The sequence below is a fragment of the Lagenorhynchus albirostris genome, chromosome 14 (genome assembly GCF_949774975.1).
Source record: "Lagenorhynchus albirostris chromosome 14, mLagAlb1.1, whole genome shotgun sequence".
Taxonomy (NCBI): domain Eukaryota; kingdom Metazoa; phylum Chordata; class Mammalia; order Artiodactyla; family Delphinidae; genus Lagenorhynchus; species Lagenorhynchus albirostris.
In genome coordinates, this window is record NC_083108.1 from 27,356,293 (window position 1) to 27,383,764 (window position 27,472).

Below are 27,472 nucleotides of genomic sequence, written 5' to 3' on the forward strand. Positions count from 1 at the left end.
TGTGGGATCTTCCCGGACCGGGGCACGAACCCGTGTCCCCTGCATCGGCAGGCGGACTCTCAACCACTGTGCCACCAGGGAAGCCCTGGAAGGCACTCTTTACATCATTTCTAGTAGCTCTAGTGTCATTCACAGTTTCCTGTACCTCAGGTTCCTCATCTATGAAATGGGAATAATAATAGTATCAGACTTACTTTATGAGGCTTAAGTGAGTTATAAGACGTTTAACATGCTTAGAACAGTGTCTGGTATGTGGATTCTTTGAGTGTAGTACTCTGAACTTAATCGTTTCATGATTTCTCTAATTATATTTATTCTGGAACTGTAGCTCTTTATTCACTAATACTGCTGTGTGTCCTCTCTAAAATAAATACTGGTTTAGTGCTGATTCCTGAATCCTGAGTGGGTGTGAGGGTGAGAGTGTTTCTTTTTGGGGCTGAACTCCACTGTGGTCATCTGGGATGATTCTAGAACTAACTTAAAACAATCTTATGAATGGGCTTAGGATTGGGGGCAGAGTGTGAAGGACATAAGTTGTACATGAATATAAAGTCATAGATAATACAGAGAACAATAGTCAAAAAAAATCACCCAGAATCTTTCTCATCGTAATAAAACATTATTTTTCTGTTTATTTTTATTCAGTATGTTTTCCTTGGATCTTTTTTAGAGCTGTACTACATGCATAATTTTATATATCCTTTGTTTTTTACTTCTAATATTGTAAATGTTTCCCTTAGGGCATAATCTTTGCATTATTCCTTTTATTTTTTGAAAAGATTTTTTTCCCCCAGAATTAAAGCAGTGTAACCAAACTATAGAATTAGGAAAATGGAGGAAAAAACCACTCTTTTTTACCACTCCAACACAATGAGCATTTTAGTGTGACATTATCCCTGTTTTTTCCCTGTCTGTACAGTATAACTCTCCTTTACTAGTAGTTATAGTTAGAAGTATAAAGTTTTGTTTTTTCCTAGTATCATTTTAGCAGAAATATTTTTCCATATTGCCCTTGGCCATCATATGCATACTTTTAAGATAATTCTGTAATATTCCCATTGAATGGATTTTTCCAGAATTTACATTAAGTCATTTATGCCTCTGAGTTTACAATTATGAATAATTCTGAAAATTACATTTTTACATGGATCATCTGTCATATTTTCTTCCATATTTGAGATTATTTCTTAAGGATAGATTCTCTGAAGAGTCAAAAAAATAAGCAAATTTCTAGGCCACATTGATTTCAGAAAAATTCTGGCAGATTATACAGACAGATTGAGCTCATTTTTGAATCTTTGCTATAATACCTTGTGGGACTACGTAGACAATGAGAGCCCCATGACTCTTAGAAGAAGCACCATTTGAGACGCAAAGTGGCCAGGGCTCTGGACTAGAAATTTGCAAACCTGGGTCCTCAATTTGACCCTATACCAGGAAACTGTGTGAATTGGGCCATGATACTTCACCTTTCTTTCGTATAAAATGATAATATAGATGAACTTTTAAGTTCCTTTGTACTTCTAGAGTTCTGATTCTAGCATTTCTGTGTGAAGTTTGGGTATGCATAAATGGGTTGGAGACCTGAGATAATCTGGGTAGCGTGTAGTATGATAGTGCATTGGAAGAACATCAGTTTATGAACTGGCTACCTCGTATGCTCATTGCCTTTTTCTTTTTCCATAGCATTGAGAAGTTCTGTGCAGAAGGCATCCCACTCTTGGGGATTCTGGTCCAGTCGAGGCATTTGAAAACAGTGGTCCATGTCCTGGATAAGATTCTGCCTTTGTTCTACCCTTGCCAGTATTACCTTCTAAAGAATGAGCAGTAAGTGGAGAACAGCCCAGCGAGTACAAAATGACTATGTTCTCTGGTTTCTCAAGTATAATATAGGGAATGATATTTCAATAGTGTATTTTTTATGAGGCAGAAAACTTCCTGCCTATTTTAGAATGCAGAGTGATGAACAGTGACTCTAATAATGATTCTAGTTTTATTGTCATGAAAGATACTTCCCTTTGTCATTTAATTTTGGATTGCTTATAGCTTATTAGTATTGAAAAGGGTGGTGGTTTCCATGAAACTGGGAATAGTGCTTCTGACCTTGAGCAGCAAATGGCTTTGCTGTTGTAGCAATAGCAAAACACGTTGCTTTTAATTGCAGTGTGCATGGGGCAGTATTATAAACAGAGAAGATACACAGGGAGGTGCTCATCACATGAGACACTGATAATCTTGTGGAGAAAATAAGACTTCTGAGGTAATCACAAAGTTATGAAGCAAAATATTGGCAAGGCCATGCTAGGGCCTATAGATTGCATTTGCATTATAGTTGACCCTTGAACCACACGGGTTTGAACTGTGCAGGTCCACTTATACGAGGATATATTTTAATAAATACACTGGAAAGTTTTTTGGAGATTTGTGACAATTTGAAAAAACTCACAGATGAACTAATGTAGCCTATAAATATTGAAAAAAATTAAGAAAAAAGTATGTCATGAATGTATAAAATAAATGTAGATACTAGTCTATTCTTTCATCTACTACCATAAAATATACACAAATCTATTATAAAAAGTTAAAATTTATCAAAACTTACACACACAAACACAGACCATACATGATGCCATTCATGGTTGAGAGAAATATAAACAGACATAAAAGGTGCAGTATTAAATTACAGCTGCATACTGTACTACTGTAATAATTTTGTAGCCACCTCCTGTTGCCATGAAGGTGAGCTCAAGTGTTGAGTATCCGCCTAACATGCTTTGTGACGCTAATCTTCTCCGACTGAGCAGTTTGTCTCTCCAGTAAATTGTGCATCACAGTAAAAAGTGACCTCCTACGGCTCTCGCGTCATTTTCATTGTGTTTAGTGCCTTAAATAACACCATGGGACCCATATGAAGTGCCTCTAATGATTCTGGAAGTGCTCCCAAGAAGCAGAGAAAAGTCATGACATTACAAGAAAAAGTTGAATTGCATGATATGTACCATAGATTGAAGTCTGCAGCTGCACTTCCTGTCATTTCAAGATAAATGAATCCAGAGTAGGAACCATTGTAAAAAAAAGAAAAGGAAATTCATGAAGCTGTCACTGTTGTACTTTTTGTGAAATACCTTTTTATCTCATATTGAAAATGTAGCTTTTGTGTGAGTGCAGGATGGCTATAAGAAAGGCATACCTGTAGACCCTAATATGATTAGAGAAAAATCAAAGTCATTTTATGATAACTTAAAGCAAAAGGAAGGTGAAAGATCTAAAGCTGAAGAATTTAATGCCAGCACAGGATGGTTTGATAATTTTAGAAAGAAATTTGGCTTAAAAAATGTCAAGATAACAGGAGAAGCAGCTTCTGTCAACCAGGAGACAGCAGATGAGTTCCCAGATGCCATTACAAAAATCATCGAGGAGAAAGGATATCTGCCGGAGCAGGTTTTTTTTTTTTTTTTTTTTTTTTGCAGTACGCGGGCCTCTCACTGCGGGCCCCCACCTGCCGCGGAGCACAGGCTCCGGACGCGCAGGCTCAGCGGCCGTGGCTCATGGGCCCAGCCGCTCCGCGGCATGTGGGATCCTCCTGGACCGGGGCACGAACCTGCGTCCCCTGCATTGGCAGGTGGACCCGCAACCACTGTGCCACCAGGGAAGCCCCGGAACAGGTTTTTAACGCAGATGAAAGTGCCCTATTCTGGGGAAAAAAAAATGCCACAGAGGACATTTATTAGCAAGGAAGAGAAGCAAGCACCAGGATTGAAGGCAGGAAGGGATAGGCTAACTATACTGTTTCGTGTAAATGTAGTCGGGTTTACGATTAGGACTGCCCTTATCTGTAAAGCTGTTAACCCCCCAGCCTTGAAGGGAAAAGATAAATACCAGCTGCCAGTCTCTTGGTTGTACAAGGCCTGGACAGTGAGAACCCTTTTTTTTGATTGTTTCCATCAATGGTTTGTCCTTGAAGTCAAGAAGTGCCTTGCCAGTACTGGGCTGCCTTTTAAAGTTCTTTTGGTATCGGACAGTACCCCTGGCCACACAGACCCCACGAGTTCAACACCGCAGGTGTCATAGCAGTCCCTTTGCCCCCACAGACAACGTCTCTAATTCAGTGTCTAGGTCAGGGGGTCATAAGGACCTTTAAGGCTCATTGTACGTGGTACTCTATGGAAAGGATTGTCAACACTATGGAATAGAACCCTGATAGAACATCCTGAAAGTCTGGAAGGAATATACCATTGAAGATGCCATTGTTGTTATAGAAAACCATGAAAGCCATCAAGCCCAAAACAAATTCCTGCTGGGGAAAACTGTGTCCAGATGTGCATGAGTTCATGATTTATGACAAAACCAATCAAGGAAATCATGAAAGGGTTGGTAGATATGGCAAAGAAGTTGGGGCTGGGAGTGGGGGAAGGGTTTCAAGATTTGGATCTTAGAGAAATTCAAGAACTAATAGTCACCACACCAGAGGAGTTAACAGAAGATGACTTGATCGACGTGAGTGCTTCTGAACCGGTGCCAGATCATGAGGAAGAAGACGTAGAAGAAGCAGTGCCAGAAAACATTAACATTAGACAATCTGCCAGAAGGTTCTGATTATTCAAGACTGATTTTGATTTCTTTTATGACATGGACCCTTCTATGATACGAGCACTGAAACTAAAGCAAACGGGGGAAGAATTGATACTGTATAGAAACATTTTTGGAGAAATGAAAAAGCAAAGAAGTCAGAAATTTCGATGTACTTCTATAAAGTTACACTGGGTGTGCCTCCCTCTTCTCCTTCTCTTCCACCTCTTCCGGCTCTGCCACCCTGAGACAGCGAGACCAACCGCTCCTCTTCCCCCTCAGCCTACTCAGCGTGACGCTAATGAGGATGAAGACCTTTATGATGATCCACTTCCACTTAATGCATAATAAACGATCATCATGCTGTACAGTTGATAAACTTACCTGTTGTGTATATGTGTGTCTTTGTGTGAAAATCTGACACCCGTATGGCAAGGACTGTATGAGATGTTTTTGTGTCATCATCATCATCACCTAAGTATTCATCATGTAGCACATGCTGTGCCAGACTGGTATTGAAGTGGGTAGCCTATCCTTACATAGGCATAGGGTGAGAGATATTTAATATAAAATTAATACTGTGTTTTTCTTACTGTTTTATAACTTTGCTTTCAAAGAATTATACTACTGCACAGTATACCTCTCTCGTAATCGAGAAACTGTATCAGGCTGTCATCACAGATAAGTGTTTTTTTAAAAAATGTAACAGTGTTTCTAATACTGTATTATGAATATGACTATCATACTCTATGCCACAAAATTTTTAAAATGATTCATTCATTAGTATATAGGCTAGATGATCGTGAAACAATCGTATTGATTATACTAGGCTACCATAAAGCAATCATATTGCTGCTTCTTCATTATCAGTGCAGGAATTGTTCTACCTGTAAATAAATATGAATTTCTCTTTCACATTGTCTTTTCGTTTTTGATGTGTAATGTTAGCCTGTATAGCATCTACAGTGTTTTATAACATATAAGACAGTATTGATGTAGGTACTGACAGGTGATTCATCTTGTAAACAGATGATGTAAGCTTACAGTATCAATAGATACAGTACAATACTGTAAATGTATTTTCCGTATGATTTTCGTAATATTTTCTTTTCTCTAGCTCACTTTATGGTAAGAATATAGTATATCATACATATAACATACGAAATATGTGTTAATCGACAGTTTATATTATTGGTAAAGCTTCTGGTCAACAGTAGGCTATTAGTAAAGTTTTTGGGGGAGTCAAAAGTTATACATGAATTTTCAACTACATGGGGGGTCAGTACCACTAACCCTGTGGGTTCAAGGGTCAACTGTATATGGTAAATGTATATGGAATTAGGGTAAAAGAAATAGCTGCTGGGGGAGGGAAGGAATTAAGGATGGGTATGAATCAAGATTCTTAATTGCACATGATGAAAATTCAGTGCACACTTGTTTTACCAGGAAGGGAATGTGTTGGCTCATGTGACTGGGGAAGAAGGCTCCTGATAACAACAGGTCATTCTAAAGTGGTGGTCCTCAACTAGAGGGGTTTTGACCCTCAGGGGACATTTGGTAATGTCTAGAGATCATTTTGGTTGTCGCAGCCTGGTGGGGTGGGGCAGGTAGGGCAGGTGGTTGGGAGAGGGAGTTGTAAGGGGATTGAGGGGGGCTGCTACTTAAATCTAGTGCACAGAGGTCAGGGATAGTACTAAACATCCCACAGTGCACAGGAGAGCCTCTCCCAGGAATCTGCCATCCCAACATGGCAGTAGTTGCAAAGCTGAGAGGCCCTGGGTTAGTATTTCCCTTTCTGTTTATCTACCCTCCCAGGTCCCTTGGCCCTGCTTCTCTCTCTTTCAAGCCGTCTCTTGCAGTTGTACTTTTTCCAGGGGAATGAAAGTACATGCTACAGAGAGAACCAGGCATCATGCTAGTTTCCCATGGGAAAGGCAAATGTTTTTCTTTATCCTTGTTTCTTATAATGATTCCGATTGGTGTGACTTACTCATGTGCTCTCCCTGAGCCTGTCACCTTGACCAGTGGGATTGACCAGTCCTGAGAGGAAGGTGTATAGGGATTCTGTATTGAGAGACCCTCTCTCCCACAACTCTATAGCATGGAGGAAGGACAGTTCCCTTAATGAGAGGATGTGTTAGCAGAAGGGAGACAGAGGGTGCTCAGTGAACAGAAGCAAGAGATGACCCACAAATATGACTTTGTGGGTTTCTTCCTTTTTTTTTATGAATTTATTTATTTGGCTGTGTTGGGTCTTTGTTGCTGCGCGTGGGCTTTCTTTAGTAGTGGCGAGCAGGGGCAACTCTTTGTTGCAGTGTGTGGGCTTCTCATTGTGGTGGCTTCTCTTGTTGTGGAGCACGGGCTCTAGGCATGTGGGCTTCAGTGGTTGTGGCTTGTGGGCTTCAGTTCAGTTGTGGCGCACGGGCTTAGTTGCTCCACGGCATGTGGGATCTTCCCGGCCCAGGGCTTGAACCCGTGTCCCCTGCATTGGCAGATGGATTCTTAGCCACTGCACCACCAACGAAGTCCCAAGAGGTGCGTTTCTAATTGAGCTTCGGAGTGCAGGTAGGTGTTGGGCCAGTGGAGAGGACATGGCAAGACAGGGCTTTTTAAGTATCCATAGGGGGTGAGAGGAGGGTCTGGAGAGGACCAGGCTGGGGAGGAGCTGAGTGAAGGCACAGAGGTGGGAAGAAAAATACCTGTCCAGGGAGCTGGGAGGAGGTCATCTGGCTGGAGCCTTTTGAAGAGCGAGGAAGGGGGAGGTGAGGCCTGATGTGGAGGAGGCCTGTATGGCAGGGGACAGGTAGTACGTCCAAAGGCATGAGGGGGACACTACAGTTTTCCCATTGTGTGTCATTTCAAACAGACTTGTGTGTCGCAGATTTGCCTGGGGATGAGAAGCTCCTCCCCTCACGGGAGGGAGCTTATTAAGTATATGGGTTCCCAGCTCCTCCCCTGGAGAGTCTGCTTCAGTAGGAATGGGTTAGGGCCTAGGGACCTTTTTTGGAAAAATTAGCACTCTAGGCCCTGAGCGAGTCTGGGACCACTTGTGTTCTGGTTGGCGCATGGCTTTCAGGCTTGAGTTGTGTCCTCACTCCATCGCTCTCCTAGTGTGAACACAGGTGAGTTCCTTCACTTTTCAGAGCCTCTGTTTCTTTATTTGTATGATGAGATAATGCCATTTCTCATACAAGCTGAGTGTAAGGCTTAAGTGATACACAGGCAATTTGATGCCTGCCTGGAACAATTTTAATAAATTGTCTTTAGATTTTTGCAATTTTGAGAGATTTTAAAATTAAATTGAATGGGCTGTTCCCACCCCTCCCACCCGCCCCGGAGTTGTTAAATTTTGAGTAAAGGTAAATCTTTCTAGGCTCCATTTCAGATGTTTCCTCCTCTGTATCTCTCCCTTTGCACCCTAAAGCCTGCGCTAGCTCTGTCCTCTGAACTCTTACAGCGCTTCATTGCGCCTCTCCTGTCATAGCTTTCCCTTTCTACTGCAGTGGAGTTTGGCCTGTGTTGTACCTCCTGTGAAATGGGAAGCACCCTCACTCAGCAGTAACCTCTGAGCTGCCACTGTCTGTACGATGGGGAGCCAGGCGGGTTGGGCATTGCCCTCAGACACATAGGAAGGGGTCATGTCCTCAGGCTGCAGTTACCAATTTTAAGTGCCACGAAGGAAAACAATGGTGCTATGAGGGAGGTTAATGGGTTAGACGTATTTTAGGTGGCAGGGAGGGGTCAGGAAGTCTCTGAGGAAGGGACATTGCAGATGAGATGGGAAGGATGAGTAGGAGTTTGCCAGGTTAGATGTGGGGAAGTGTTTCAGGCAGAAAACCCAGCAGAGGCAAAGGCCCTGAGAGAGGAAGGAGCCTGGTTCACCCAGGGAACCGAGGGCACGTCCGTGACTTAAATGTGGTGGTATCCGTGCCCGCCCCCCCCCCGCAGTGTTCCATATGCCACTTTGTGTGGAGTTGACACCCCATGAAAGATTGCAGAGTGATTCTATAGATATCTCTACTCTCGTTAGTGGGGGTTGGGAGGGGATAGAGCAGCGCTTTGGGTGTTTTCCCTCTAATGCTCTTTAACTTGCATGGGTTTATGTGTCTAAGGTCTGTTCACTACATGGGTAGATTTAACCCACGTCAAACTGGAAAACTTTATTCTTCTGAAATTCCTGAAGATTTATCAGAATCCCTAAATAGAGCTTTGGTTTAAAAATGGGACACATCAGTATTTTTTGTTTCTCATAAGTAATTAGCCACTGGAAATTCTGTTGACTTCCGATTGGAAGGTAAAGTGCGTTGTCCTATGTGCTCGGCAGGTTTCTGTCACACCTCCTCCTCTTCCTACACTTGGACATCGGTGTCCCTCAGGGTGTCACGCAACAGGTCACCCACAAGGTGGCACAGCACCTGACAGGAGCCAGCCATGGAGACAACGTGAAGCTTCTCAACAGCATGATCCAGGTCAGGACCCTGTCAGCCCCTAAGTACACCCTTGCCTGCCTTCCCAATCAAACACCCCTGTGCTAACATGTCTATGTGTTGGTCATTTCAAAGCACTTGGCACAGTGCTTTTGACCAAGAAGGTCAACAGATCTGGGTTTTGTAGTGGAGGTAGGTATTATTTTATTAGTGTTTTAAAAATGGGAGGCTGGTTATTACCTTTCACGTCACCTGAGCCCTTTCTCCGCAGGCCCACATCTCTGTAAGCACTCAGCTCAATGAAGTGGGCCCGGTTGCCGTATTGGAGTTCTGGGTTCAGGCTCTTATAAGCCAACAACTTTGGTACCGAGAACAACCCATCCTCTTCCTCATGGACCATTTGTGTAAAACAGCTTTTCAGCTGATGCAAGAAGACTGTGTGCAGAAATTGCTCTACCAGCAACATAAGGTAAACCTGTTAAAGAATTTATCTTTCAGTCATCAGCTAGATAGTAGTCTTCTAAGGAGGTTCCCCCACATGCACCCTTCTCAGTACTGCTCTGTGGCCACTGCCTTTTTAAAGCTCTGCCTTAACAGTGTCTTATCCAGTAATCGTAGTCTGCCAAGTGCAGATTCTCATAAAGCCAAAGGAAGGACATCCCAGGAGGAGCACTGCTCATTACATTTGGCTATAATGCGCAGCCTGGGATTGTAACTGCTGGTGGACTAATTATTGAAATCTGTGTCTTACCAGAATCTTCCATCGTAGTAAGGTAATTGCTGATACTCTTGAAAAGCTCATCAATTGTGTTTTTTAAAGCCTCCACTCTCTGCTCCACATGCTCCCCTGGTGTAGAATGCTTTGGGCTACCACTGTGACCGGAGTCTGCTCTCTTCTTTGGTGAGCTGGATCGTGGCAGGCAACATCACTCCTTCCTTTGTGGAGGGCTTGGCCACACCCACTCAGGTAGGAAACCCACTGTGGACCATTTGTTATCTTTTTTTTTTTTTTTTTTGTGGTACGTGGGCCTCTCACTGTCGTGGCCCCTCCCGGATGCGCAGGCTCAGCGGCCACGGCTCACGGGCCCAGCCGCTCCGCGGCATGTGGGATCTTCCCGGACTGGGGCACGAACCCGTGTCCCCTGCATCGGCAGGCGGACTCCCAACCGCTGCGCCACCAGGGAAGCCCTGTTATCTTTTTGAACTTTAATATTGTTATCATCCTTACCTACGTTACTAATAGTCTAAAATAACTGACGTCTGTTAACACTTACTATGCGTAAGAATACTTTTTCAGTTAATCCTCACAGTAGCCCTCTGCTGAGGTGGTGCTGTTGCTATTCCTGTCTCACAGGGGTGTTAACTGAGGTTTTATGGAGTCAAGTGGCTGGCTCAGGGTCAGACAGCTCATGATAAGACTCCAACTGCCTGACTGCAGAGCCTGCCCAGCTGCAGGGCAGAGCATTTAAGTAAGAGTGGACACTGGAGCCGGACCACCCGGGGTTCAGCCTTGGTTCTGCCGTTTGCTAGCACTGTGCCTTGGGCAGCTGGCTAACCTCTTTGTCCTCAACAGTCAAATGGGAATAATGATTGCACCTACATGTAAAGCACTTAGAACAGTGTTTACTACGTGCTGGCTGTTATAGTTATCATCATTATCGTTAATTCGCAGCATTATTTTCATCATTATCACCACCTCTCAAGACTTTGTGTGTCCCATTATGTCTCTGTTTTATCACTTAAATTAGTAGTAACATCCTTCAACTTTGTATCACATGCTTACCTCCTGCTCTTCCTCATATCTCTTGTGATCCAGCTGAAACACACTCCATGCTGTTATCTGCATACATCTCTGGAGTTTCCATCTTTTGCCTAGCTGATTCTCTTCCCAGGCATGCCTTCCCCTCCAGTCTCTGCCTAGAGGCTTCTCTGGTATATTACCTTCTCTGATCCCACCCTACCTCCTCTGGTTTCCCGTAGCACTCAATCCCTGATCAGTACTCACACTTCTCACTTTACATTATGGTTACTTATATTAGTCTTGTCTCCTCTGGTGAATGCAAAACTTCTTAAGGGCAGAGCTCACATCTGGCCCTCTTTCCTGTCCCTCATGATACGGAACCTGCGCACTAAAGTTGAGCAAACAAACATCTTCTTTTACTAAAGTAGCCTTTCTAAAGTAATTGAACAGTTTTCAATGGCCTATTTCATGTAAATTTATATCTGTGATAAGAGTAGAAATAGGTATAAAAACTATGTGTTAATTTTAGGAACTGTAATGTTTATTTGTGGAATGTGAGGATGTATTTTGTCTGTCTGAGTTAGTAGCTCATTCCCCTCTTTACCTGGTGTTATTGTAGGTCTGGTTTGCATGGACAGTCCTGAACATGGAATCCATCTTTGAAGAAGACTCCCAGCTCCGAAGAGTTGTTGAAGGGGAATTGGTTATAAACTCTGCATTTACCCCTGACCAAGCTCTGAAGGTGCAAATAGCAGTTCTGCATTTGAGTGGTAGAAGGTGGTTCACACTTTGATGCTGATGGGTTCACCTGTAGCTTTTGGACTTCTGTGTTTTCTTTTGTTACGAATGTTTGGAAAGCACAGTAACCAAACTAATGCTTAACATGGTGTAGTTGAAGTGTATACCTCCTTTCCAAGGTTCTTTTAACATTGAGAGTCACAACCTAATAATTTGAGGCTGTGTTCATTGTATGTGTAAAGGGGATTGCCTTTGTTTTAAAGCATCAGAATCCCCTAGAGAGCTTGTTAGAAATCGGATTCCTGGACCCCGGCCTCTGGGATTCTGAGTCTGGAGTGGGACCAGTAATTTATTTTGAAAAACTCCCTAGCTGATCCTTAGGCTAACTAAAGTGTGAGAAAGACTGGAATGAGGCTTTAGAATTAAAGACCTTCTATTTTCAGGTCCTATAGTATAGACTTTGCTTTTGGATTTCAGAGCCTGTCAAGGGATTTATCATTCTTGAACGCCCATTTAAAATCTAAATTTTCAGGACTTCCCTGGTGGTTCAGTGGTTAAGATTCTGCACTTCCAATGCAGGGGGCGCAGGTCCGACCCCTGGTCGGGGAACTGAGATCCCACCTGTCATGCAGTGTGGCCAAAAAAGAAAAATCTCTATTTTCAAGAGGTTGATAAAATTTACTTTGGCTTTTATATTATTCTTGCCCTATAGTGTTTTACATGCAAAGGAATGGAAAGGCATGGAAATGAGATTAGACTAGGTGATGCTTAAGACCCAGTCCAATTCTGGGGTCTGTGCAATTCTTGAAAAAAAGCTGCCCTACATGTCTTGCTACTAAGGTTAAAGTGTTAGCTAGCGGGTCGGAGAAGTAAGGTTTATATGACTTTTCTTTTTTCTTATTGAATCGAAAACACCATGTTCAGCATTTCATTTGAATCACTTAGGAAGTGACTGTTTGCAGTTGTGTTCATTACATGGTTGCTCAAAGCCCCCCTCTTTTGTAGAAAGCCCAGGCTCAGCTGAAACTCCCCATCGTCCCATCCCTCCAGAGGCTGCTCATTTATCGTTGGGCCCACCAGGCTCTCGTCACGCCTTCTGACCATCCTCTTCTGCCACTCATTTGGCAGAAGTTCTTCCTCCTGTATCTTCACCGCCCAGGACCGCAATATGGGTATGGTACCCAGAGTAGTAGTAAGTTTCTGTGAATCAGTTCCCACCTTTGCATTGCTCTGCAGCTCTGTGTTCTCACACTGTGGCATGGGAGTTAGAGTCATTGTCTGGCTAGGAGCCTCCCTCCTTTCCTGTTTCACGTCTATCAGACTAGACCTTTTCTGAGTTCAGGGTATCTTGTGGCCGCTCTCTCTTTACCACCCCCCATACCCAGTTTGGTGAAGACAACACCCTGGGACCCTGCAAGGTTAAGCAGAGAGCTTCTGGAGCTGCAAAGGGAGAGACTGTCCCAAACTGAGGCTGCTTGTGTGGCCATGGTGGAGCTTGTTCGAGGGGACTGGTGATGGGTAGTGCAGCTGTGGACAAAGGCCAGGCAGTGCCTGGGGGGAGGCCAGCATTTCCACTGGGTGTGAAGGGACTCTGGCTGGCCGTGGCTGCTCACTGTCACTGACCATCGCTGTCTGGCTCCAGCTCTGTTTCTAGTTCACCTGCACTCCCTTAACTCACCCCTTTGAAACATACGGATGTTGATTCTTCATCACTTCTGTTTTCTACCAGATTGCAAGTTCTTTAAGAAAAGGGACTATCTTTAATCTCTTCTGTACCTCTAAGTGGTGACAGTGTCTTGAATTTGCATAGCATTTCGTTCTTTTAAAAACTGCTTTTATATGTGCCATCTTGTTGGAGCCTCATTATAACCATTGAGGTAGAGATAGTATTAATTTAATAAACTGACTTAACAGACTGTAATTTTGTGTCACATAGAAAGAGCATCTTGTGTTGATCCTGTTGTGATCTTTGCTTGCATTTTTTAAGGCTACCCGTAGATGGTTGTATTGGAAGAAGGTTTTTTCAAAGCCCTGCTCATAACAGTTTGCTAAAAGAAATGAAGAGGCGTCTGACTGAGGTGGCTGACTTCCACCACGCTGCGAGCAAGGCCCTCCGAGTTCCAGCAGAGGGCAGTGAAGGGCTGCCAGCGACCCAGGCTGGCACCCCTGCTTACCTGACTTCACCAGAGCTGCACACGGAGCTTGTGAGGTGAGGCATGGCTATTTAGCCATTTATGTTGTTGTTTGCAGCACAGGTACTTGTGCCGGCTCTTTGATTTGTGTTACAGCTGCTAGATGTTATTCTCTTAACCTGTTAGATTGAATATGGAAGGTGGTTTTGACTATAGGTTTGCATCTTGTCATGTTTCTCTTTTGTGTTTCTTACGAGAGTGAATCAGCAATTTGGATGTACCTCTGTGAAGTGCCTGGAGTCTGAGTGAAAGCTCTTAAACCCGAGGGCTGGTGACCGCTTCTATTTCTTTATTTAATAACAGAAACAAACCAAAAGAAGTGATAAAGCAGGTTAACAACTAGTAAAGCCTGCTAGGATAGTTCTCTAAAAGAAATAAACGACCCAGGCAAGGTTCTTTAAGTGAGAGTCATAAGCCCTTTAGGGGATTGTGGGATCCACCTGGGGTGCGGTGGATTCATAATCTTCCAAAACTGCTTCTAAAAATAGGCTTAATATTTGCATCCCCTAAAAGGTTAAGAACTCTGAGGTAAGTGTGTGTCCCCTTCACACTGTTCTTTCACCTTTCATTTGTAAGCTTGATGTAAACGAGATATTAGTCTTATAAATAAGACTTAATAGGGCTTCCCTGGTGGCGCGGTGGTTGAGAGTCCGCCTGCCGATGCAAGGGACACGGGTTTGTGCCCCGGTCCGGGAGGATCCCACGTGCCGCGGAGCGGCTGGGCCCGTGAGCCATGGCCGCTGAGCCTGTGCGTCCGGAGCCTGTGCTCCTCAACGGGAGAGGCCACAACAGTGAGAGGCACATGTACCGCAAAAAATAAAAATAAAAAAGACTTAATAAAAACAGCTCTTAATAATGAACTCTGAATACAAAGTGAATACAAATGTCTTGGTGAGGAAAGCCAGTATTTCGATCCAGCACTCAGGCTTCAGGCTTGATTGACCTCAAAGCCTTAGGGCTTCTCTCAGCCTCCAGAATCATTTCTCCCTGTCTCTTTCTTGCTTGAAGGAAAGTGTATTTTTATCTGGGCTTAACCATTGGGAAGGCTTTATCTCTGAACATTTAGATCAGCTAAGAAAGCCTTTGATGTTCCCTTTTGCCCTCCTTTGGCATGTTGTGAAGTAGACATATAACCAAGTCAAGCTGGAAGAGAGCTCCGTCCCAGCCCCTCCTGTTTAAGAGCCTCAAAGCTCTGTCCCAGGGTCTCTTCCTTCATAGACTGTTGCCAGGGTAAAGGTGGTATTTTTCCACTTTATTGAGTAAAGCCCAGCCACACCTCCTGGTCCCCACCTGGTACTTTGTAATTTGTGTGCTGTAGACTACTCTGGTACCTGTTGCTGCAAACAACTGCTTAAAATACCAGTGATCTGAGCTAAATGGACTGTCTTCCTTGTAAAAACAAAACAAAATAAAAACAAAGGAAGCATCATTAAATTTTTAAAAAAGTTTTTACCGGAAAATAGAGAATTTTTTTCCCCCTGTTTTTAGCTTTCTTCTGTTCCTTCTTCATGGGAACAGGGTGCATACATGCTATGGGTTCTATTTGTGATTCCTTGAGGCAGGGGATTGTCATTGAGCCTAAAGCTGGCAGGTTCTTCCAATGTATAAGTTTAAAATGGCTTTTAATGTTTTCTCTGAAAGACAGAAAAGGTGTTTATTTGAATGTTATCTAAACTTTTCCAAGCACCAAGGCTCACTGTGACTGATTGTCCAGGAAAGAAAAGCGTGAAATTCAGATCCTTGGATTGTGTTAAAGTCACCTTCTCCAGTTATTTTTTTCTGTGTACTGTATTTAACCCTCTTTAGTAATAGAGTTCACAGAGCCCTTTCTTCACACCTTTTGTTTTAGCAATTATTGCATCGTACTTAAATGATTTGTGACCTTTCTCCCTTGCTGGCCCTTCTTGGGAGTGTGGTGGTTGGAAATATTTTCTGTGTTATGTGCTTCCGAACTTTTATCTTTTAGTGCCAGTGCTCCTAGAGGTGTAAGAAACTTCATTTGCCTGCACATCTTTTTGTATTTTATGTATTTATGTTTTTTTCTTTTAGGCTCTTCAATGTATATATATTATGGCTAGAAGATGAGAATTTTCAAAAAGGAGATACGTATATCCCTTCTCTGCCAAAGCATTATGATATTCACAGGCTAGCAAAAGTGATGCAGAATCAGCAGGTAAAACCATGGCAATGTCTCTCTGTAATTTGAATTGGTTACTTTTATAACCTAATGGTAAAACCACTTGTTGATACGGAAATCGGGTCACTGGTATGGTCATTGTTTTTGTGGTTTTGTCAACATATAAGTGATTTTTTTGTATTAGTGTTTCCTTTTCAATCTCTGACCCCACTATGGCCTCACCTGAAGGCTTGAAGCTCATTCTGGGACCTTCTACAGCCTCGTAAACACAGCCTTTCTCTGACTGTATTCTTCCTTGTTTTAAATCGTCAGCAGCTGAACACTTTTAAGCAGTCATCTCTACTCCCATAAAACTGTGTAAGAATTTGTTAAGATTGTTAAGATTCATATGTTGTACAGAAAGTTAGTAGCATGGAGATAGGGAGTTCACCTTTGTTTGCCTTTGGAGATGACTTACTTGTAGCTATCACAGTTTTGGTTGCCCTTTTGGAGATACTCAATTCTAGTCTTCACATATCCTAATTTGTTCTCTCCCTGGTACCCAAGCAAAGATGTCTGTGGTCTTTCTTAGGCCAAAACTTCTGAGTTTTCGTTAAGCTTCTGTAGCTATCATTTGTGTGAGTGTGTGTGTGTGTGTGTGTGTGTGTGTGTGTGTGTGTGTGTGTGTGTGTATGTATGTAGGCATATCTCTTCTGTTCCAGTTTCTTTTTTCTAGGGGCTGAACTCTACTGGGCATTGACCCCCAACGTTGGATGGGATTTAGGATCCTCTGAGACTTGAGAGACTTCAATTTGGGTCTTTAAACCTAGTTGCTTCCACACTGTATATACTATTTCATCTCTAGTAGGTGTCTTTCACTTTCTTCTGTGTTCTTTGTCTTTCCTTCCTCTCTTTTCTTCTTTCTTCTTCCCTTCCTTCTGTGAGTATCTGTTGAATGCCTTTAAGGTGTCAGGCATCTAATAACAAAGATGAAAAGAAACTTGATGCAGTCTCTGCCTTTAAGGTGCTTACTGTCAGTTGGGGGACTAAATTATTGCATCCAGTGATGAAGACTGTGGGGGTGGAATGCACAGGGTGCTGTGGAAACATGCACAAATGGCACCTGATTCAGACTGAGGCTGGAGTGTGACCTTTGAACTGAGCCCTAAAGGACAAACGGGAGTTCTCAGGTTGATAGGAAGACATGGTGATGCGGAGTGGCAGAGAGGATGTTACCAGCAGGACGTCTTTTTCCAAAGGCTTCGTTTGAAGAACTATTGAAATAGCAGGAGTAGTTAAATAAATGGATAAATTAAAAATATATTGAACTTTGTATCCTGTTCCATTGATCTATATTTTTGTTTTTTTGCCAGTACCATACTGTCTTGATTACTGTAGCTTTGTAGTATAGTCTGAAGTCAGGGTGCCTGATTCCTCCAGCTCCATTTTTGTTCTCAAGATTGCTTTGGCTATTCGGGGTCTTTTGTGTTTCCATACAAATTGTGAAATTTTTTGTTCTAGTTCTGTGAAAAATGCCAGTGGTGGTTTGATAGGGATTGCATTGAATCTGTAGATTGCTTTGGGTAGTAGAGTCATTTTCACAATGTTCATTCTTCCAATCCAAGAACATGGTATATCTCTCCATCTATTTGTATCATCTTTAATTTCTTTCATCAGTGTCTTATAATTTTCTGCATACAGGTCTTTTGTCTCCTTAGGTAGGTTTATTCCTAGATATTTTATTATTTTTGTTGCAATGGTAAATGGGAGTGTTTTCTTGATTTCACTTTCAGATTTTTCATCATTAGTGTATAGGAATGCCAGAGATTTCTGTGCATTAATTTTGTATGCTGCTACTTTACTAAATTCATTGATTAGCTCTAGTAGTTTTCTGGTAGCATCTTTAGGGTTCTCTATGTAGAGTATCATGTCATCTGCAAACAGTGACAGCATTACTTCTTCTTTTCCGATTTGGATTCCTTTTATTTCTTTTTCTTCTCTGATTTCTGTGGCTAAAACTTCCAAAACTATGTTGAATAATAGTGGTGAGAGTGGGCAACCTTGTCTTGTTCCTGATCTTAGTGGAAGTGCTTTCAGTTTTTCACCATTGAGGATGATGTTGGCTGTGGGTTTGTCATATATGGCATATGGCCTTTATTATGTTGAGGAAAGTTCCCTCTATGCCTACTTTCTGCAGGGTTTTTATCATAAATGGGTGTTGAATTTTGTCGAAAGCTTTCTCTGCATCTACTGAGATGATCATGTGGTTTTTCTCCTTCAATTTGTTAATATGGTGTATCACGTTGATTGATTTGCGTATGGTATTGGCACAAAAACAGAAGTATAGATCAATGGAACAGGATAGAAAGCCCAGAGATAAACCCACGCACATATGGTCACCTTATCTTTGATAAAGGAGGCAAGAATATACAGTAGAGAAAAGACAGCCTCTTCAATAAGTGGTGCTGGGAAAATTGGACAGGTACATGTAAAAGTATGAAATTAGAACACTCCCTAACACCATACACAAAAATAAACTCAAAATGGATTAAAGACCTAAATGTAAGGCCAGACACTCTCAAACTCTTAGAGGAAAACATAGGCAGAACACTCTATGACATAAATCACAGCAAGACCCTTTTTGACCCCCCTCCTAGAGAAATGGAAATAAAAACAAAAATAAACAAATGGGACCTAATGAAACTTAAAAGCTTTTGCACAGCAAAGGAAACCATAAACAAGACCAAAAGGCAACCCTCAGAATGGGAGAAAATATTTACAAATGAAGCAACTGACAAAGGATTAATCTCCAAGATTTACAAGCAGCTCATGTAGCTCAATAACAAAAAAACAAACAACCCAATCCAAAAATGGGCAGAAGACCTAAATAGACATTTCTCCAAAGAAGATATACAGATTGCCAACAAACACATGAAAGAGTGCTCAAAATCATTAATCATCAGAGAACTGCAAATCAAAACTGCAATGAGCCAGCAGGGATGAGCAGGGGGCTCCAGGCGGTGGTACAGCCCCAGCCTGGGAGCATGTTTTCCCATTCCACAGATGATGTGGGGTCCATCTGGTGGGCTGGTCGTGCCCTAACCTGTTGGCCTGCAGGGTCCCACAGGAAAGGGTGTGCTTTTACGCAGCTGCCATTCCTGTTAGCCTGGCCCTGCTCCCCTGCTTGAGTCCTCTTCTGACCTCTAGGGCCAAATACCCAAAATGGTTCTTTTCACGTGTACTCATGTGCGTGCACACACACACACACACACACACACACACACACACACACACACACAGACAAACCCATGTCTCCCTTTCTCTCTGAAACTTGTAAGTTGAGAGCCAGCTCTGTCCGGTCATCACAGAACCCCCCGTTGTGTTGGTATTCATGGTGGTCGTGCAGGTTACTTTGGCAACGTGTACATTGCTTTTTTGGCTTTTATTGTACAGTCAGTACTATACATTAAATTTAAAAAAAAACAACAACAACAACAACAAAAAAAACTGCAATGAGATATCATCTCACACCAGTCAGAATGGCCATCATCGAAAAATCTTCAAACAGTAAATGCTGGAGAGGGTGTGGAGAAAAGGGAACCCTCTTGCACTGTTGGTAGGAATGTAAATTGATACAGCCACTATGGAGAACAGTATGGAGGTTCCTTAAAAAACTAAAAATAGAACTACCATATGACCCAGCAGTCCCACTACTGGGCATATACCCTGAGAAAACCATAATTCAAAAGGAGTAATGTACCACAATGTTCATTGCAGCTCTATTTACAATAGCCAGGACATGGAAGCAACCTAAGTGTCCATCAACAGATGAATGGATAAAGAAGATGTGGCACATATATACAATGGAATATTACTCAGCCATAAAAAGAAATGAAATTGAGATATTTGTAGTGAGGTGGATGGACCTAGAGTCTGTCATACAGAGTGAAGTAAGTCAGAAAGAGTAAAACAAATACCATATGATAACACATATATATGGAATCTAAGGGAAAAAAAAAGGTCATGAAGAACCTAGGGGTAAGACAGGAATAAAGACACAGACCTACTGGAGAATGGACTTGAGGATATGAAGAGGGGGAAGGATAAACTGTGACAAAGTGAGAGAGTGGCATGGACATATATACACCACCGAAAGTAAAATAGATAGCTAGTGGGAAGCAGCCGCATAGCACAGGGAGATCAGCTCCGTGGTTTGTGACCACCCAGAGGGGTGGGATAGGGAGGGTGGGATGGAGGGAGAAGCAAGAGGGAAGAGATATGGGAACGTGTGTATGTGTATAGCTATGTCACTTTGTTATAGAGCAGTAACTAACACACCATTGTAAAGCAATTATACTCCAATAAAGATGTTAAAAAAATTAAAAAAAATAAAATTAGCCTGTTCTTATAAAAAATATATATATATTGAAGAAGAATTAGTAGAATCAATAGGATTTTTCGATTAGGATTGATACAGTTGTAGGGCAGATTAGATAGTACAAGGACTTCCAAATTTGTAGTTTGGGCAGCTGCTGTTTACAGTACTTGGAAGAGGAAGTGCCTGAGGGGCTTCAAGGAGAGCTCTTATTAAAAAGTTGGTGGGGAGGGGATATACAGGTCTAGAGTTCAGGAATGGGGTAGTGTAGGAAATGTGGGTGTAATGGTAATAGAGTATTTGGATTAAGAAGAGGACTGAAGATGGAACTCTGAGAAGTAACATTGAAAGGCACAGAGAAATAAGGCTGAGAATATAGGGCCAGAGAAATAGGAAAAATACACAGATAATCATGGTGTCCTGAAATCTTTTGAGTGCAGGTCCATACTCATCTCTTCTTTATACTCCACAACCCAAAGCCTTATCTGAGAATTTGCATGTAGTAGGTACTTGGTCAGTGTTTTAAAAAATTAATCATAGCTTTCTTGGTTCTTTAATATTTATCTTGATTCCCTAGCATTTACATGGTTAATTGCTTTCCTTTTTTTTTTTTAAAGTCTTTGCTTGCCATTTGATTTTTAAAAAATTTTTATTATTAAAAAATTTTTTTTATTGGAGTATAGTTGTTTTAAAATGTTGTGTTAGTTTCTGCTGGCCATTTAATTTTATAGCTAGTAGTTTGAATCAGTAATTCAGGTTCAGAGTTGTTCTGTCTTTTAGTGGTTTCTGAAACATCTCTGCTTACCCATTGTTAATTCTCAGTATTCTTTTCTAATTGTTAGCCTCTGTCAATAGTACTTTAGCACAGAGGTGGAGAAAGTGACATCCAGACCCCAATTAAAGGAGATATGTATACACAGTAGGAGCATCTGGTACAGCACCTCAAACAGTTTGGTACATCCAAGATCCAGGCTTGTGATCCGGATGACTTTGGTGTTTCTTCTCTGAGTCTGGAATGCCTTGTGCCATGATTGGTTTGGAAATAACGTGCCATGATTGGTTTGGAAATAACGATTTAGGACTTCATGGGAGTGTGCTAATTGAGAAGCCTGAAACATTTTTACATTTATAGGTATCCTTTAGAACACTCCAAATCAGAAAAAAAAAAAAAAAAGAAAACCATTGTCCACAAAGCCACAGTCCTTATCTGCTCATCAGCTATTACTGTTTGTAGTTTTTGGTGTTCATTGATAGTTGACTTTCTTTTTTACTAATGACAGTCCACCATTCTAATATATAGTCATCACCAGAGTGAAATATATGCCAGACATATATTTTATGCAAGACAAATATGCAAAATATGCAAGACAGCTCACTGGAGAGTGGGAGGAAAATACTGGAATTTCTGTTTCTATTTTTTTTGGTCAATCATATCTATTTACTTATTTATTTTACCTTTTATAATGAAAAATTCAATCATACAGAAAAATAGAATAGTATAATAGACATGCCCTTCTCCCTCTGCCTGTATGTATCATGTGTCTAGTTTCACCTATAGCCAATCCAATCCCACCACCATGTTGGAGCTAATCCTAGAGGGCATTTGATACATATTTTAAAAGACGAAGATTAAAAAACATAACAGGGCTTCCCTGGTTGCGCAGTGGTTAAGAATCTGCCTGCCAATGCAGGGGACACAGGTTCAAGCCCTGGCCGGGGAAAATCCCACATGCCGCGGAGCACCTAAGCCCACGTGCCACAACAACTGAAGCCTGAGCGCCTAGAGCCCGTGCTCTGCAACAAGAGAAGCCACGACAATGAGAAGCCCACGCACCGCAACGAAGAGTAGCCCCCACTCACCGCAGCTATAGAAAGCCCGCGTGCAGCAATGAAGACCCAACACGGCCAAAAATAAATAAATAAATTTATTAAAAAAAATAATAACATAACCCAAGAGCATTTATATCTGAAATATATTAACAGTAATTTCTTAATATCAAATATCTAGACAGTGTTCAAATTTCCAGTGCTCTTACAAATGTCATAAAAGTTTTGTTTTTATTTACTTTTACAGTTTGTTTGAATCAGAGTCTGCATTTTGTAATTGGTAGATAGTTCTTATTAATCTGTTTAAATCTATAGGTCCTCCCCTTATCCTTTTTTTTAAATTGCAACTTATTTGTTGAAGAAACTGGGTAGTTTGTCCATAGAGCTTCCCCACAGCTTGGATTTTGCTGGTTATAACTTTGTGGTGTAGTTTAATATGTTGTTCTGTCCCCTGTATTTCCTGTAAGTTGGTATTGGGACCTAGGGCTTGATATAATCCAGATCCAATTATTTTCAATATATTTATTTTTTATCTCTTAAAAATTTTTTTTTACCTATGTCTTATATTAGTTCAGTAGTATATTTATGTAATTTATAAATATACATTTAGTGAGGCTGTTGCAATAATTTTTTCCAGTCATGGTACACAGTCAAAAAGTTTTGAGATTCCTAAGGTTGTTAGACATTTTATTTTTAAATTTATTTATTTGGCCGCACCACGCGGCTTGCAGGACCTTAGTTCCCTGACCAGGGATTGAACCCGGGCCCTAGGCAGTTCAAGTGCCAAGTCATAACCACTGTACCGCCAGGGAATTCCCTAGAGTGCCCATTTTAAATGTGATTTATCCTAGTGCTTGGAGAGCCTGGAGTGGACCACCTCATGTTGAAACTTATGGGTTCACTTTAAAGTTAAATATACAGTTTTAGATGTGAACATGTGATTCATCTCTGAAAGTTAAAGTCCTGTGGTTCCATTTTAGGACCTGTGGATGGAGTATTTGAACATGGAGCGCATACATTATGAGTTTCAGGAAACCATTAGTCTGTGGATGCAGGCCAAGCTTGAGTCCCATTCTACACCCTGCAGTTCGTCAGTGCCACTGGACTTCACTGATCCTTTGTTGGGTGAGTTGTGTGAGTGCGCATCAGACCCTTTGAATGAATGAGTGAGTGAATGAATGAGTGAATGAATGGGTGAGGGAGTGAATCGGAGCCATTGAGGGTTAAGGTTCACAAAGTGTACCCCTCAGTGAGAATTGCTTTTTTAGGAGTTCATTGTTAACTTGTTAACCACTTGGGGTTAGGTTATGCTTTGAATGAGAGAAATTCCAGAAACAGTGAGGACTTAAATAAGATAGGGATTTTTTTTCCATGTAAAAGAAGTCTGGAGGCAGGCAGTTCAGAGCAGTAGCTTTATGGCCTGAAAGCCTTCAAGGACCCGTGCACCTCCTATCTTGCTGTCTCACTGTGTTCACATCTGACATCCACTTACGGTTCAACGTGGCTGCTTAAGCTTAAGCTGTCACATTTGCATTCCATTCAGCGGGTAGGGAAGTCTCCCTCTTTTAAGGACTCTTTCAAGAAGCTGCTCATAGACTTTCCAGTTACATCTCATTGGCCCACACTGAGGCATGACTCTTGCCATGGAGTTTCCCCACAGTCTGGATGTTGCTAATTATACCTTTGTGGTATAGTTTAATGTTTTTCTGTCCCCTGTATTTCTTGTAAATTGGTATTGGGAAAGTGATTATGTACTTTGTGGTTCATTTTCTGCATGATGCTTTGAAAAGATATTTTAATTGACTTACAACATGTAAAGTAGAAGCTAGAATTTAATTATTTGGGGTTTGCATTGAGCAGATAAGGAACCTGAAGTGTATGGTGGTTAGGTAACTTTCTGAAGTCACAAAGCTGGGGCTTTGAAGAGCAGGCTTCAGAGACCCTGCTCTCACCACTTGTCTTGTTTCTGGCGATCAGTACAGGTTGCAGTTATAAATAAAGTTAAAGCCTAGATTTTTAAATAATTAGTTTCAGGTTTTTCTCAGATGAGAGCAGGTTAGATGATGATTATATCAAACGATGGAACTTATGATTGTGATTGTAGGAAAAATTTCAGCAGCTCTTCATAGGTTATTGTATACTTACGACACCAACTTCTTTTTCTTAAATTTGTTGGCTTCGTAACTTTTTGTCAGTTGTGGTTCAGAGTTGTGATTATAGTTAAATATGCTCTGAATTAAGTTTTTTTGTCTTTTGTTTTGGATTTAAAGTACCACCCTTGATTTTTCTTTTGTAATAAGTTATATTGGGTTAGAAAAAGACCCTCCCCACCTCCCCCACCCCCATTTTCCTTTAGAGTCATGACCTAATGTTGCTTGAAAGAGACTTGAACATAGTCAGGAGTCTTACCCCATGGTGAATATCCAGCTTTGTCACATTCTGTGCATAGAGTGGTAGTTCTAGTGGAAAAACCCCAGCTATAAGGGACAGTCCTGGACTTGACCTGTTTGGAATGTTAAATTCCATCTGTTTGGATTACAAACAATACAAGTTTTCTTATGCCAAGTAAAGTCATGGCTATTAAGTTTTCTTTAATTTTTCTTAACAAGAATAGAAAATTGAATGCTATATCTGGAATGAAATCGGAAATTCAGAGTAGTCCCTTAAGTACTTTGTTAACTTACTGACTTGAAATTCCTTTGACCTCTCCCGACCTCTGTTATCTTACATGGCAGCATTTTTCTTCATGTTCTTCAGTCCCTATGAGCTGTGTGGTATGTGGATAGCGTAGTGAAAAGAAAGGAAGGGAAGATAGGAATTTATTGGACACCTACTGTGTATTCAGCTGTGTACTAAGTGTAGGAATATAAACATTTAAGTTGGATTGACCAGTATGAGATCATGTGAAATCTAGTGCAAAGTTGCATGGTACAGATTTACCGTTTTTTACCTTTATTTTTCTTATATGGTACATGATTTCTTATTTGTATTCGCAAATCAGTTTTTGAGTGAATGAACAAATGAATGAATGAATGACTGTATGGCTACATAAATATAAGTTCTGTAGGAGTTCATGCCCTTGTCTTCATTCATTTTAACTCTACTATTCTCCACCCTCCTGTTCAAACCTTGGCCTAATGTAGGACTTTTCACTCAGCTTCATTCCATAATGCCCATTCCTCTTTCTCCTATTCCTATGAAGTTTATTTGGATGACTGCATTAAACTCTTAACTGGGCTACCTGCCCCATTTCCCCAGTCCACTGTCCAGATGATAGCTACCATCTTTCTAAAGCTTGCTTCGAGTTATTCACTAGATCCCTTTTACACTAGTGTCAAGTCCAAACACCTTAGCATGTTATGCAAAGCTGTCTGGGGTCATACTTTAAGATTGTGAGCAGTAGGTCTTTAACTATCATCAAGACTTTTTGAGGATAGGAATTCTATTTAATCATATCACATGCTCCTGAGCTCCCAGCTCCTGGGTAGAGTATTATTAGGCTGGTGGGTGATACCTCAGAACTTGGAAGGAACAAAAGATAATTTTATTCATTTAGGCCTCTGATGATTTAAACAACTATTCTTCAGATCTCTAACATTCTTTATGAAGGTAACCATTTAGTTTTGTAGTACATTATGACCTAGTAATAGCCGTTATTCAGTAAATATGACTTAATTTTTTTTTCAGCTAAAGAAAGGGTTTTAAGTAACCTGCGGAAGCACGAGGACCCCCAACCTCCCCTTGTTCTGCAGCCAATGAGGCCTCCTGTGCCAGTTATTTCCTCAGCCTCGATCCTGAGTCAGAAGGACGCCATCCAGCTGGTACGCACAGACCTGAATCTGCTGCGGCAGCAGGCCAGGTAAGACACAAGCCCTCCAGGATCATGCTTCTGTGCTTGCTGCTTTGACAGCCTGATGAGTAGAGTAGCACCTAGAAGAGCTTCTTCAGTAGCCTCCTCACCACCAGGGTAATTTGACCAGACTGGCTCAGATGGTTACCTTAGTTAACCAAGTTGTGACAAGTCTTTTAATTTCATGTGGAAATTATGTGGTGCTTTCGTGGACTATATACATTGTACAGTTTCTTGTGGCATTTCCGAGTGGCGGCAGTGCCAGCTAAATTTTTTTCTTATGCTTTCCCTGAGGAAATCTGATCCTGGAAAGATGGTGTTAAAAGGGAATGAAATGAGATTTACTCTCTTTTGTCACTGCTTTGCTCTCTAACTCTCCATATTCTTTTAAAAATTGACACAGATACTTGATCGAAGTGTGGGAAAGTCATTTTAGTATTTTGAGTTCACAGTGGATACAGAATGATCAACTGTATAAGGTTCTGATTGTACCTTGTGATCCTGTGAGGAGGAGTGCGTGTAGAGTCTGTTTTATTTATAAAGTGAAAGAGTTTATCTTTGCAAAGCCCATGGGAATCAATCTCTTATTGGCCCTTTATCCCTTGGTTGTCTTTGGTTTAGTCGTGTATCGTATGTGTGTTGTTTGCACATGCAACACACAGGCCTCCTGCACATCACCGTAATAATCAATACAGTTAAAACAGTGTTGACACCCATGTAAACAGCTAGCTTTTCATGTCTTCCACATCTCAGGTTGAGTTGCTAATATCTAAGAAGTCACTGGTACTTACAAACAAGGTACCCCTTTAGGATGATTAAATCAGGATGGAATTCTCATCTGTTCTTCTGCATTTAAGGGTTCATTTAAAAAAACGTTGATCTAACACAGATTCTAAATGGAGCTTTGTTTCTGGCTAAAAACTTGTCTTACTTTTCCTTCCTTTTTTAACTCTGACTGCCAGGGAGAGGGTTTGGGTGAGTCTTGGCACACACACCTTTGGTTTTTTGTTACTATGGAATTCTTGTGCCTTATCGTTCTCTAATGCAGGCTGGGGGTGACTGGAAGCCTTTATCACTTATCATAAAATCTTTCCTAAGACTTTTTTTTTCCCTAACCTACCGATGATGTTTTTCAGAACTGCAGTTCTTCGGGAATCTCAGCAGGTTGTGCTGGACAGTGAGCTGTTGGACACAATGCCCAAGCAGTATGTTAATCGAGAAGAACAGACCACACTGCATTTGGAGTGTAGAGGCAGTAGTGGCAAGAAGTGCCAAGGAGCTGGAGTTGTAACAGTTCAGGTAAGATTAAGTGTCTTCATAATTCAGAGAGTTTCGTTTGAGTCCCTAATATTGGCATATCATTGAGAAAGACTGAAAGAAGTATTTAGTACGTCATCCATGTCCCAAAACATTTAATAGTTCTGGGGAGAGTGAAGATACATACAAAGCTAATCACTTATTTCCGTAAGTGCTGATGAGTCTTATAAGACAGATAGATAGAAATGAAAAGAAAAGGGGAATAATTGAGATGATTCTTGGAGAGAGGGGCTCAAACTAGTGTTAAAAGATTTTGGTGATGATACTTTGGATTCAGTTAGAAGGAATGTGGGAATGGGGTCACCATGACTTCACCTAGG

The 27,472-nt window shown here is 41.4% G+C and overlaps 1 protein-coding gene across 1 annotated transcript in view; it reads left to right on the forward strand.

Annotated features, from left to right (window-relative positions):
- EPG5 (ectopic P-granules 5 autophagy tethering factor) overlaps positions 1-27,472 on the forward strand; it is a 127,338-nt gene that overhangs the window by 47,305 nt on the left and 52,561 nt on the right. The window contains exons 17-27 of the mRNA XM_060120785.1: positions 1,687-1,827; positions 8,894-9,038; positions 9,268-9,465; positions 9,853-9,963; positions 11,357-11,479; positions 12,481-12,647; positions 13,463-13,684; positions 15,717-15,840; positions 22,966-23,110; positions 25,673-25,844; positions 26,972-27,134. Coding sequence (XP_059976768.1) covers positions 1,687-1,827; positions 8,894-9,038; positions 9,268-9,465; positions 9,853-9,963; positions 11,357-11,479; positions 12,481-12,647; positions 13,463-13,684; positions 15,717-15,840; positions 22,966-23,110; positions 25,673-25,844; positions 26,972-27,134 — 1,711 coding nt within the window. The remainder of the gene's footprint in view (positions 1-1,686; positions 1,828-8,893; positions 9,039-9,267; positions 9,466-9,852; positions 9,964-11,356; positions 11,480-12,480; positions 12,648-13,462; positions 13,685-15,716; positions 15,841-22,965; positions 23,111-25,672; positions 25,845-26,971; positions 27,135-27,472) is intronic.